Below are 12688 nucleotides of genomic sequence, written 5' to 3'. Positions count from 1 at the left end.
GGTACGAGACTGGGTATCAGCTCACAGCATCATAGGCTCAAAGCTGGAAAGGACCTTAGAGGTCATCTAGTCCAACCACCTCATTTGGCAGATGAGATAAGATAGGACTGCACAGAGATTCTGTGCAAGTGTGAATTTGTGGCTCATGCTCCTAGGGGAGGGTTGGGGGGACACAAGGGGTAATAAGATTTCACACTAGAAGAGATGTAGAGACCATTTAGTCCAAATTCCTTTTCTTATAGAAGAGAAGTTCAGTGACTTGCCCACATTTACAGGGTGAGAAAATTTCAGAGCCATGATTCAAAGCTAGCTCAGATGCCGGCAAATCCAATGAGTTTTGTCACTATTCCAAGGAGTTGTGCTCCCTCAAAAGCCTCCCATCCTATGCCCAGTCGGCAATGCCTCTGCAACCAGCTCTCCTTAATTCTAAATTCTGGGTTCCAGTTCTCCCTCTCTCTTTCTCTCTCTTCCTAGATAATAAACAGATACAGCTGTTTACCCATCTCCATACCTAGGGGATTGCAGTATAGAATTAATTAATGTTTGCAAAATGCTCAGGGAGACCCAGGGGGTGGGAACCCTGAGGCGCCAGGTGAGTGCCAGACTTGTTGACAGACTCTGCCCGAGAGGAGGGGCTTTGGGGAGAAGAGAGGGAATAGGATTGGCTTGCTCTCAATAATGGAAAGGGGAGGGGGGAGGTGTACCATAGTCTCAGTATTAAAAAAAAAAGTCTAGGAAAGTGGAAGTGGAAGGTTAAAACTTTGCACCCACTCGGTTGCCCCATTATCGGGCATAGAATAATAGGGTTACACAGCTGGCAAGTACCTTAGAGAACGTTTGGTCCAAAAGGAAGGAATTCGAGGAAAAAGATCCCGAGAGTGGTGGATACGCTGGTCTGTGCTGCCCTGCAGCTGCCCACAGGGTCTGAGTTTCAAGAACCCACTGAGGGAGCCCTTACTCACATCCTTACTACAATCTACCACCATAATACCCTCTTCGCTGGGACCCCCGACCCACCCTCCCTTCACCCAGCTGCAGCTCAAGCCTTCCGTTTCTTTCATACCTGGAGAGGGAGTGGAGGTGGGGCTCAGGGAGAAGGGCTCAGTCTCTTCTCCTTCACTCCCTCCTGCAGGAGAAAGGAGAGCCAAGAAGAGCTGATACTCCGCAGGGGAGCAAAAAGAGGGGAGCGGTAACAGGGGCGGGGGACAACCAGCCAGCCCCATCAAGGCCCTCGCCTACTACCTGAGCAAACATTCACTTCCTTTCTCAAAGAAAAATATGCAAGTATTTCCACCTCCCCCCACCCCCTCCTACCAAACCCGGGGCAGCCGTCTCCGAGTTCGGAACTGCCTAGGACTCTCCGTCGGTGGGCGTGGGGAAGGAGGGGCACTGCCCACAACTAGGGCAAGGGGGGCTCGTTAGCCCAGGCCCCCTCTTCTCACTCACCCTAGGGTACTGATGAAGCCATTGACCGAGCCCTCGGCGTACAGGGAGACGATGTCCCCGATGTGGAGGAAACTGGACATTTCGTTCATGGCTGCAGACGGGTGTGCAGCCCGGGCACCCGAGGGGGCGCGCTCAGAGAGGGCGAGGAGGGAAGAGCCTTTCGGGGGGCGGGGAGGAGGGCGCCCCCAGCCTCGAAGCTGCTCGGCCGGCTCTTCTGCCAGAGAGCAGCGCGGGCGGCGGGGAGGGTCGCGTCTGTGCTGGGAAGGCTTCCCCGAGGTCTCCGCGCGCCCTCCCGCACGTCAGCCGAGCCCGGCTGCTGCCCGCCCGGGTACTACCTGCGAACGAGGGAGAGCAGGAAGTCTGGGGCCGCCACACACATGCAAATCCAGCCCCGGGAGGCGGGGAGGCCACACCCCGGCTCACCCCACACCCCCCTCTCCCGGGCTGGGGCCCGCCAAGCTGCGCCCAAGTCAAGGCGGAGGAAGGTGGAGAGACAGGAGACCCGGCTTCCCAATCACCCGAGTGGGGAAGGGACCGAGACGTGGCACGTTCCCGCTCCCAGTTACCCCGGGGCCCTGTCCTTCCCTCTGGCCCAGATCCGAGACCACAGCCCGGGGGCTGCAGACAAGGTGCTGGGGGAGGGAGGGAAGGGGTAGAAGGGAGCTGAGAATTCCTGGGCTGGACGCGCAGCCGAAGCCATGCCGAATCCACCCGAGGACCCCTTCCCAGGGCGCACCCAGCCGGTTGCGCAGCTTTGTTGGTGCGAACCTTCTCCCAACCCCTAGCGCTGGTTCAGATTTCCAGCTGTGAAGGACACAGTTCCACTCCCTAAGTCCACAATCTCGCGGCGGGGGTGGAAGGTTGGAAGAATTGCGCTGTACTGAGTAACAGGGGTGGGGGCAGGAGGCACTTTACTTTCTCTTGCCCTAGTATCGGGCCGGGGGAGCCACAGAACTCCAGAGGCAGAAAGAAGTCAGCACACCCCACCTCCCAGTTTCTACTCTTTCCTTCTCATTTTGTGTCTCGCGCCCAAGTGGATGCAGGATGTTCCTATTTCAGGCCAGCCCCAGGACTGCTTCTCCCGCTCCCAGCCCAGCACCCAGCACTGTCCTGCACCGCCCGGGTGGGTAGGGCGCGCTGGCCAGGCCCCCTGTAAATCACTTCATTGGGTAAAAGTCTGAAAAGGCCTTTCATTGCAAAATAGAAAGTCCCCGACTTGGGATTTGGGAAGAGCAACAGGGTGGGTTTTGTTTTCCGCTCCGGATTCCTCTGCACAAAGCCAAAGGACCCAACTTGCGAATCTGTTCAGTTTCTCCCTCTCCTTGGAGCGGGCTGAAAACTCTCGATCGCACCGAATTCCCCAGCTCCTCCCTCCGCCCCTGCACCCCGCCCCCACTCACACACACACACACACACACACACACACACACACACACACACACACTCTCTCTCTCTCTCTCTCTCTCTCTCTCTCTCTCTCTCTCTCTCTCTCTCTCACAAAACTACTTTGTATTGATGTGCTGCAGACAATGAAATGGGTGTTGTACCAAACCCATGCACTGCACGGTTCCTGCCCTCCGGGATAGGAGGCAGAGCTGCTGTGCGAGAGAGAGCACACATATTCTCGAACATATACGCACACACACACTCTCACAAGTTGGTGCACCACGCACGAGTACCCGTCGCTCCGTAGGGAGAGCTTACTAGCACTTTGCTTTGTTTTCTGTGCTTCATTGTTTATTTTCCGCTCTCATTTGACCTCCTGAGGTGAGGTAACTGCTAGATGGGCCGACTTTCTCCAAATTCACCTCTTCCTGGCCTCGGGGAGGCTTACCTACAGAGAAAGGGGGCTCACAGAAGGAAGAGGATTCTGCAAGAGGACAAGGATAGCAAGAGGGGCCACCCTAGAGTTACTGGACAGCCTGGAGGGAAGCCCACTTCCAAAGGAGAGAAGATGAAGGCAGGAGGCTGAACTGGAGGAGGGAGGCCTTTAGAGGAGTGCCCTGCTGGACAAAGACTCAATACTGGAAGGGACTTTAGATACCATCTAGTCCCACCTCCTCATTTTACAGATGGAGAAACTGAGGTTGAGAAGTGAGAAATGATTTTCCATTGCCTTTGGTCCCAGAGATATTGGGACTAGAGCCCAGCTCCCAGTTCAATGTCTTTCCACTCTGCCAAGTTGCTCCCAGGGCCTTCTTGTTCTAGATTTGAGATTCTCGGCACTTGGGAGTATGGGTACCCACAGGTTCAGCTTTACTAAAGTAGGCAGTAATGTGGCCACTTGGCCTTAACTGATGCTATATCAGAGACTGGGAAGCCTCTTCCAAAAAATATCTCCCTCATAGGTTGTCATTGTATCTGAATCCTCTTTCCAAATGTCAGTCAGCCTTAAGAGAACAACTTCAGGTCTGGCAGCCAACCTAAGAGCAAGATCCTGTAGAAATGCCACAGGAGGTGACTTCTCAGATTGGGTGGGGCCTAAAAGGGGGGGGGGGGGCTATAGGTAGGACTTCTTGATTCTGGGCACTAGAAGTAGTTGAGTAGGGAGGGAAAGGGGGAGAAACGAGAGCCTTGTGGGAGAAATTTTAAAATCATTTTGGCTTTTTTTTTTTAAGGCAATGTAATAGACCAGAAAGAGTGTTGATGTTGGAGTCAGGAAATCTGAACTTGAATCCTGGGTCCGACACTAATTGTATCACCCTGAAACAATCACTTCCTCCATGAAAATTTTTCTGATTCCCCCCTCCACCATTGCAGCTAGAATTAATTCCTTTCCTCCCCCAATCGATCATCCTCCTCCAATCGATCAACAAGTATTTCTTAAGAACTTTCTATATGCCAGGCCCATACTAGGCTTTGTCAATACAAAGAATAAAACAACCCCTAGTCAAAAGAAGCTTATATTCTAATGGGGTAAACCACAACTACATATATAACTATGCAGAATAAATACAAAGTCATTCAATACAAGGTAGTTTGGGAGTGTATTGGGAATCAAGGTGGGCTCTTAGCAGTTATTCAACCAAGTGCCCTTGAAGAGTTTGGCCTTTGTTTCCTTGATTAAATTAGGAGTCTTTGATGGCCTCCTTGCCTCAAGGAAAAGCCTAGTTTACATGGGTTTGAGTGAAATGTTTGCGATATCAGAGGTTTTTAGACCACGTGGGTTTAAGTCACATTTTTGTGACAATTTTAGGTCCCGTGGGTGAGTCGCATGTGTGACTCACCTTTGACCCTGAACAAGATATAAAAAACCAGGGGTTGGCTTTCTTTTTTCAGAGCTCTGAGCTGCAGCAGCGTGACTCTGAGCCAGCCATTGTCGATTTCCCGGCTGAACTCAGATGTTGGTAATTGTGAATTGTATTTGGCTGTTTATAAATGTATGTTTGTAATTTGTTTGTATTTGCTCTGAAGTTCAGGGTGCTGGCATTTTCCCCTGAATTAAGTGAATGATATTTGTATGCTGGATTAAAGTAAGATTGTTAACCCCTTAACATTGCTTTCCTTAGTAAAGCAGATCAAAAGAACTTGAGCATTCTGTGAGCTGATTGTTGTTGGTTTTACACCCCCACAGCAGCTGCTAGCCGGATTGTTGAAACAGGGAGGGAGAGCATTAGGAGATTAGAAAAAAAAGATGATGCTTAAGCTACACCTTAAAGCTTTGAAGAGAGAGATTCTATGAGGCAGAAGTGAGGAAGGGGTGCATTCTAGGCATAGCTAGTACAAGATGCTGCAGTGTGAAGTAGGAACAAAGAGAAGGCCAGTTCTTCTGGATGGCAGTGTGGGAGGGAGAGTAATGCACAGTGATGCTGGAAAGATAGTTTGGAACTAGGTTGTAAAGAACATTAAAAGCTAAACAGAGGAGTTTGTATTTCATCCTGGAACCAAGAGAGAACCAGCAGAATTCAGAGAGTAGGGGGGACACATGGTCATATCTGTGCTGAAGGAAAATCACTTTGGCCTTTGTGTGAAGGTTAGACTAGAATGGGGGACAGATTCGAGGCACGGAGTCCAGTTAGGAAGCCATTATAATAATTTAGGTAATAACATGATAAGGGCCTGAACTAACGTATTTGTAGGAGGAGAAAGAAGGGTTTGGATGTGAGGGATGCTGTAAGGATAGGAACTGCAAGATTTAGCAGCTGGCTGAATATATGGGGATAAGGAACACACCAAGATTGCAAACCTGGAAGACTGCGAGGGTGGTGGCACCTTTGACAGAAATAGGGAAGTTGGTAAGAAGAGTGACTGGGGGAAAAGATAACAAGTTCTGTTTTGGACATGTTGAGTTCATGATGTCTTCTGGACATCCAGTTTCTTTTTAAAGCTATTTTAAATATATTTTTATTTACTTCATTAAATATTCCTGACTACATGTAAAAAAATTAACATTCATTTTTTAAAATGTTGCATTCCAAATCCTTCCCCACCCCTTGAGAAGGCAAGCAATAGGATAATGATTATGCATGCAAATTTGTGCAAAACATATTTCCATATTAGCCATGTTGCAAAAGAAAACACACACACACACACACAGACAAACGAACTTTTTTTTAAGTATGCTTCAATCTGCACTCAGAGTTCATCTGTTTTTTCTCTGGAGGTAGATAGAATTTTTCAGCCTGGGTCCTCTGGAGTTGTCTTGGGGCATCATCGTGATCAGAGTAGCTATGTCTTTCACAGTTGATCACTAGACACCCAGTTTCAAATATCCAATAGGCGGTTGGTGATGCCAAATTAAAGTTCAGAATAGACTGAGACTAGAGATATAGATCTGGGCATCAGCAGCACAGAGATGTTAGTTACACCTAAGAGAGTAGATGTGGTTACTGAGAGATATAGAAGGAGAAGAGAAGCAGGCTTAGATAGAGCTTTGAAGAACACTTATAGTTAGAGGGCATGATATGGACCATGAACCAGCAAAAGGGACTGAAAAGGAGCAGTTAACGAGGTAAGAGGAAAACCAGGAGAGAGTAGTGTCACAGAAGCCCAGAGAGGAGAGAGTATCCAGGAGGAAAAGGTGGTCCACAGTGTCAAAAACACTAGATAGACTGAGAAGGATGAGGACTGAAGTGGAAAAAAAAAAACCAAACAAACCTGATTTGACATGAAGAGAGACTTGGTAACTTGGGAGAGAGCAGTTTCAGTCAAGTGATGAAGTAGGAAGCCAGATTTCAAAGGTTTGATAAGTGAGTGAGAGGAGAGGAAGTGGAGGCTGTGAGTAGAAGCAGCCTTTTCTAGAACTTTGACTGTGAAAGGGAGGAGGATATGGGACAATAGCAGGGTCTAGTTAAGGTTTTTGTTGTTTTTAGGATGAGGGAGACTTAAGACATTTTTGAAGACAGTAGGAAAAGAATCAGTAGACAGAGAAACGGTGAGGATTAGAGAGGGGATAATTACAGTTGCAATCTGGAATTGAGAGATAAGGGCATTTTAGGGAGCATCAACATAGCTGTTGAAGACACTTCGTATAAAAGCTAGAGTTGAGGAGGAGAGAAAGATGGTGAGCCAGGAGATGAACTCTTTGAGAAAGGAGGGAGACTGACCTGGGGGAGCTTATATACAATGGCTCTCACGAATTGGGTGTAAAATGTTTGACACTGGGGCAGCTAGGTGGCACAGTGAGTAGAGCACCGACCCTGGAGTCAGGAGGACCTGAGTTCAAATTTGGTCTCAAACACTTGACACACTTACTAGCTGTGTGACCTTGGGCAAGTCACTTAACCCCAATTGCCCTGCCTTCCCCCTCCAAAAAAAAAATTAAAAATGTTTGACATTTCTGTGAACATCGAAGAAGGACAGGTTTCTGAGTGAAAACAGTAAGGAGGAAGTCTGCAAGAAGCTGTGGGGAGTAAAGAGTTCTCCAGATCCTGCTCCAGGACCAGTGTGTTGGGGGTTGTGAGTGAAGGTACAACTGATGATGGAGAGATGGAAATATAGTGTCATGAGAGACAGGAAAGGAGCCAGCCAGGTCTCAGTAAGGGCTAGTAGGTGGAAGGTTAGTAAGAGAAAGAGGACTAGGATGAAGGGAAGTTTGTTCATGATGGAATGGGAATTCCTGCAGTCGAGGTGGAAGGGGTGAGCAGGGTTGCAGTAGGACACCAGTAAGTTTAAGGAAGAGAGGGAGGAGAGAACAGGAGGTCGGAGGTCAGGATTGTTTATCCCATTCTAACTTATGTTTTAGCTATTCACAGATCTATCTCATCTACAGATTGGGACTTAACAACTTGAGGGCAGCTAGGTGGCACCGTGGATAGAATGCTGGACCTGGATTCTGGAAGATTCCTCTTCCTGAATTCAAATCTGGCCTCAGACACTGTGTGACCCTGGGCCAGTCATTTAATCCTATTTACTTCAGTGTCTTCATGTATAAAATGAGCTGGAGAAAGAAATGGCAAACCACTCACTGTCTTTGCCAAGGAAACCCCAAACGGGGTCACAAAGAGTCAGACACAACTGAACAACAAGAACTTGAGGGCAGACATAATATCGCTTTTGAACTTTGCATCTCCCCCAGCATCTACATGGTATAACATACATCGCTGCCACTTAATAATATTTTATTTAGGGGCAGCTAGATGGCGCAGGGAGCAGAGCACCGGCCCTGGAGTCAAGAGGATCTGAGTTCAAATCTAACCTCAGACACCTGATAAACTTACTAGCTATATGACCTTGGGCAAGTCACTTAAGCCCAATTGCCCTGCCTTCCCCCTCCAAAAAAAAAATCTTATTTATATAAATTGTAACAAGGAGAAATAGCAGGGATGGAGAAATGTAGATCAAGCATAAGGAAACAAAGTTACGTACCAGGTATGTACCGCATGTTGATTAGTGGTCTAGTCACTCAGGAGTTTCTAAGTTGGAAGGGTGGGTAAGAGGACTAGCTTCTACCTCCCCTCAGAAGCAGGAGCTGGTTACAAGGAAAAATCTAACACTGAAAATATCCAAACAGATGCTTGTTAGGAATGTCGGGGGAATTCCTACTAAGGTAGGGGTTGAACCAGTTGGTCTCTGAGGTCCCTATCAGCTCTGAAGTTCTTTTGGCTCTGTGACTCTTTGAGTTAGAGGGCACCCCTGCTCACCAGCCCTAACTCCCCACTCATGAGGAAGGGACCACACCAGGATCCAGGACTGTCCCTTGACCTGAAGTAAGCAAACGGGGCAGGATCTGGAGAACTCTTCGAGACTTCTTCCTTACTGCTTTCATTCAGAAACCCTTCCTCCTTCAAGGTTCACAGTGTCAAACATCTTACACCCATTTCCTCGGGTCACTTACTTTGCATACTCATCGTTCTCCTTGCCGCTCTGGGAGGTTGGAGGGGGCAATTCATAGAGGTATCCAGAAAATCCAAATGCCTCCCCAAATATCATGTGTTGGCCCAGACTGTGGACTTGGGCTTAGGAAAGAGCCGGGTTTGAATTCCCACCACAGGAAAGATTGTGTGACACTGAGCAAGCCGCTTGGCTTCAGTGACCTTCAAGTTCCTCAAATGGAGATGATATAAATCATTCACAGGATTATTGGGAAGATTAAATGAGATGGTGTCTATTAAATGTGGGGGATTGCAGCACTCATCCCCTGGTCCATGCTCTCCAAGAAATCCTACCCAACAAGCTGGAGACCATCCTTTGCATCACTTTTTCTTTTCTTTTTTATTTTTTTGAGGGGGGAAGGCAAGTCAATTGGGGTTAAGTGACTTGCCCAAGGTCACACAGCTAGTAACTATGTCAAGCATCTGAGGCTGGATTTGAACTCAGGTCTTCCTGACTCCAGGGCCAGTGCTCTATTCACTGCGCCACCTAGCTGCCCCACTCCTTTGCATCTCTTGACATTACATGGACTCCAGTGGAGCACTTAATGGGGTCAGTGTCAGCTAGATGCTGTAGTAGAAAGAATGCTAGACTCAGAGTCAGGAAGACCTGAGTTCAAATCTAGCTTTAGACGCCTATGAGCTGTGTGACCCTGGACAAGTCACTTAACCACAGTCTGCCTCAGTTTCCTCAAGTGTGAGGTGGAGATAATAATAGCCCCTACCTCCCAGAGTTGTTGTGAGGATCAAATGAAATAATATTTGTAAAGAACTTAGCACTGTGTCTGGCACATAATGTTATCTAAATGCTTATTCCCTTATTCTCTTCCCTGTCCGTGGGCTTTCCTTCCTTTCTGGCATGTAACTTCACCACCTTCTTCAGTTACATATGTTTCAGATTCATCTTTAAAGGACTTATAACAAATAATGATTTTCTTCCTCCCCCTTCCCCAGAAGACCAAAAGGTCCTGAAGACAAGTAGCTTTATGCCTACTCCCTGAGGGAATGATAATACAATGACCTTAAAGTTTGCAATGTACTGTGATTATAACTGGAGGAGAGAGAAAAAAAACAAATAAATAAAAATAAATAACTGGAGAACTGGGAGGTTCAGTTACCTTCAGGAAATTGCAAAGTCCCTTTTATGACCCCAAACTTCACTGAAAACCTAAGGCCCGCTCTTTTTAATCCCAGTGTTCTACTAGTGAGGTATGTGGTGGCAGGTCATGGAACACAGTGATTCATAAGCACTTATTAAGCACTTACTGTGTGCCAGGCACTGTGCTGGGGATGACAAAAAAAAAATAAAAGCAAGAAGAGCCTCCAGCCTCAATGAGTTAGCAATAATAAACCTATAAATAAATGGGTACAGTGAAGACAGGCATATAAAGAATAGAAGGAAGATAGCCTTAGAGGCGAAAGTTCAAATGACCAGGGAGGAACCAGTGTCCAAGCCATTAAAAATTAATTTAGACAGTGAAAAGGTGCATGGTGTGAGCAGGTTGCAGCAATAGAAAACAAGGAATTTATAAGCAAAAGATGTCATAAAGGAAATGGATGGGTGACGAAAGAGGGGCGGGTGGCATAGCAAGAAAGAGAGAAAAGTGGCCAGCCAAAATGCTCCCCTGGCATCTTCATGGTGGCCCCCAGCACCCCACCCCAGTTGGGTGAGCTCCCTCCCCATAGCCAGCTCAGGGGAGGACATGAACCAAAGCCCCACCAGATTCCTCATTGGAGGAATCACCCAAACGGATGAGATTGAAGATCCATTTCAGTATCCCCAAAATAATCCTATGAGGTAGCTGAGGTTATTATTACCCCATTTTACAGATGGAGGAACTGAAGCGCAAGGAGATCCAGGATCACCCAGCTAGCTGAACCCAGATCTTGTGGACATCAAGTCTAGCACTGTTCCCGTAGCACCAAGAGAAGGCAAGGCTGGCTTAGAAAGCCAGTCCCCGGCCTGTGGCTCAGGTGGGTAGCATCGTTGGTGTGGGGAGGCTGTGAGGGCGGAGAGTGGGTTGTGGGAAGTGGCAGTTCTAAAGTGGTACTCTTCTCTTTTTTTCCTACTTAATAGTATTTTTTTCCAGTTACATGTAAAGATAGTTTTCAACATTCACTTTGATAAGATTTGGAGTTCCAAGTTTTTTCTTCCCCCCTCCCCAAGACAGCAAGCAATCTGCCAGAGGCCATACGTGCACAATCATATTAAACATATTTCCACATGAGTCATGTTGTGAAAGAAGAGTCACAACCAAAGGGAAAAAGTGGTCATCTTCCCGTTCCTTCCTCATATCCTGCCTGCATTCTTCCTCGAACTCATTCTGAGTTTCACCTCATTGGCCAGGCTGCCTCTGCTCCCCTCCCCCCCACCCCAGGGCTATCCTGCTACTCCCCTTTGGGATGCTAGTGGGCTTAGATCTGCCTCGCTTCCCTTTATCCCCAATAGCCAGGCACTTCTGTTGCTTGAAGCAGACATTACGTGGGGCAAGCTATAGATGCAGAACTCTTTTTCCTCCCCTTCACGACACAGTGGATAGAGCACTGGATCTTGAGTCAAAAAGACCTGGGTTCAAATCCAGTCTCAGACACTTACTAGCTGTTTGATCCTGGGCAAGTGACTTAACCTCTGCCTACCTCAGTTTCCTTAACTGGAAAGGAGGGGTAATAATAGCGCCCACCTTCTGGGGTTGTTGGGAGGACCAAGTGAGAGATTTGTAAAGCACGGTGTCTGGCATATAGTAGGCACTTAATAAGTGCTTTCCATCCCTCTTTCCCTGGCTCAGCATCGTCCAGGCTGAGCCCCCAGTGACTCAGTGTAATAACAGCCAGCGCTGGTGGGTGGGGTTCCAGCCCAGACCTTGGGCTTGGGCTCCCAGAGAATTCCTTCCTTATGCCATAAGAGACCTAGAGTTGGCAGGCAGGCAGGCAAATGTCCAAGGCCATAGACACCTCTTCTCAGTACGGTGTTGTGGAAAGATCCCTGGCTCTGCCGCTTATTACTTGGATAACACTGAGACAGTCACTTCCTCTCTGAGCCTTAATTTTCTCATCTGTAAAATGAAGCAGCTGAACCACATGATCTTGGAATTAGAGTCTCTTTCAGCTCTAAATCCAACGAGATACTTTCGTCAGCTGGAGGTCTATGCCTTTAGCGCTTCCAAGGACCAGCCTACTCCTCCAACCAGAGCTAACCAAGCCTGGGGAATTTTTTTTTCCTCCCCTTCATGAGACACAGTAGATAGAGCACCTGACCTTGAGTCAAGAAGATCTGAGTACAAGCCCAGTCTCAGACACTTACTAGTTGTGTGACCTTGGGCATGTCACTTAACCTCTGTTTCCTCAACTGGAAAGGGGTGATAATAGCACCTACCTCCCAGGACTGTTGTGAGGATCAGATGAGCTGTCCATAAAGCCCTTAACACAGTGTCTGGCACATAGTAGGCACTTAGTAAAAGCTTTTGCCTTCCTTCCTCCCCTTCAGCACATCCAACTTTACTATCTGCCAGCTTATTACCGGAATTTCTCCTCCATCAATGGTAGCTGATATACATATGTATACACATATAGACACACATACACACATATACTTGTATATGTATATGTGTGTGTGTATATATGTATTCTCTCTTCCAGGAATATGGAAAATCCTTCTGTAGTAATAATATCTGGTTTACATTCCACTTTAAAGCATACTCAGTACTTTCCTCACAACATCTCTGTGAAATAGAAAAGGAATGAATATCTAAGGGTAAAAATTCATGCACTTGTTCACAGTGGAAATGGGGAAAGGAAAAGAGGACGTATGCTTGGTTTGACAGTAGTGATGAGGCTGCCGTCATCAAACATTCTTTGGGCCTCGGTTTCCTAATCCATAAAATAAGGGAGTTGGACTAGATGAGCTCCAAAGTCCCGGCGACAGTAACGAAATT

The 12688-nt window shown here is 47.5% G+C and overlaps 1 protein-coding gene across 1 annotated transcript in view; it reads right to left on the bottom strand.

Moving 5' to 3' along the window:
- ITPR3 (inositol 1,4,5-trisphosphate receptor type 3) overlaps window positions 1-1535 on the bottom strand; it is a 123062-nt gene extending 121527 nt beyond the window's left edge. Inside the window, exon 1 of the mRNA XM_036767319.1 lies at window positions 1447-1535. Coding sequence (XP_036623214.1) covers window positions 1447-1535 — 89 coding nt within the window. The remainder of the gene's footprint in view (window positions 1-1446) is intronic.
- Window positions 1536-12688: the final 11153 nt, after the last annotated feature.

The sequence above is a fragment of the Trichosurus vulpecula genome, chromosome 7, assembly GCF_011100635.1.
Source record: "Trichosurus vulpecula isolate mTriVul1 chromosome 7, mTriVul1.pri, whole genome shotgun sequence".
Lineage (NCBI taxonomy): Eukaryota > Metazoa > Chordata > Mammalia > Diprotodontia > Phalangeridae > Trichosurus > Trichosurus vulpecula.
The sequence above is the reverse complement of the archived record's forward strand: the minus strand, read 5'-3'. Positions and strand labels throughout refer to the sequence as shown.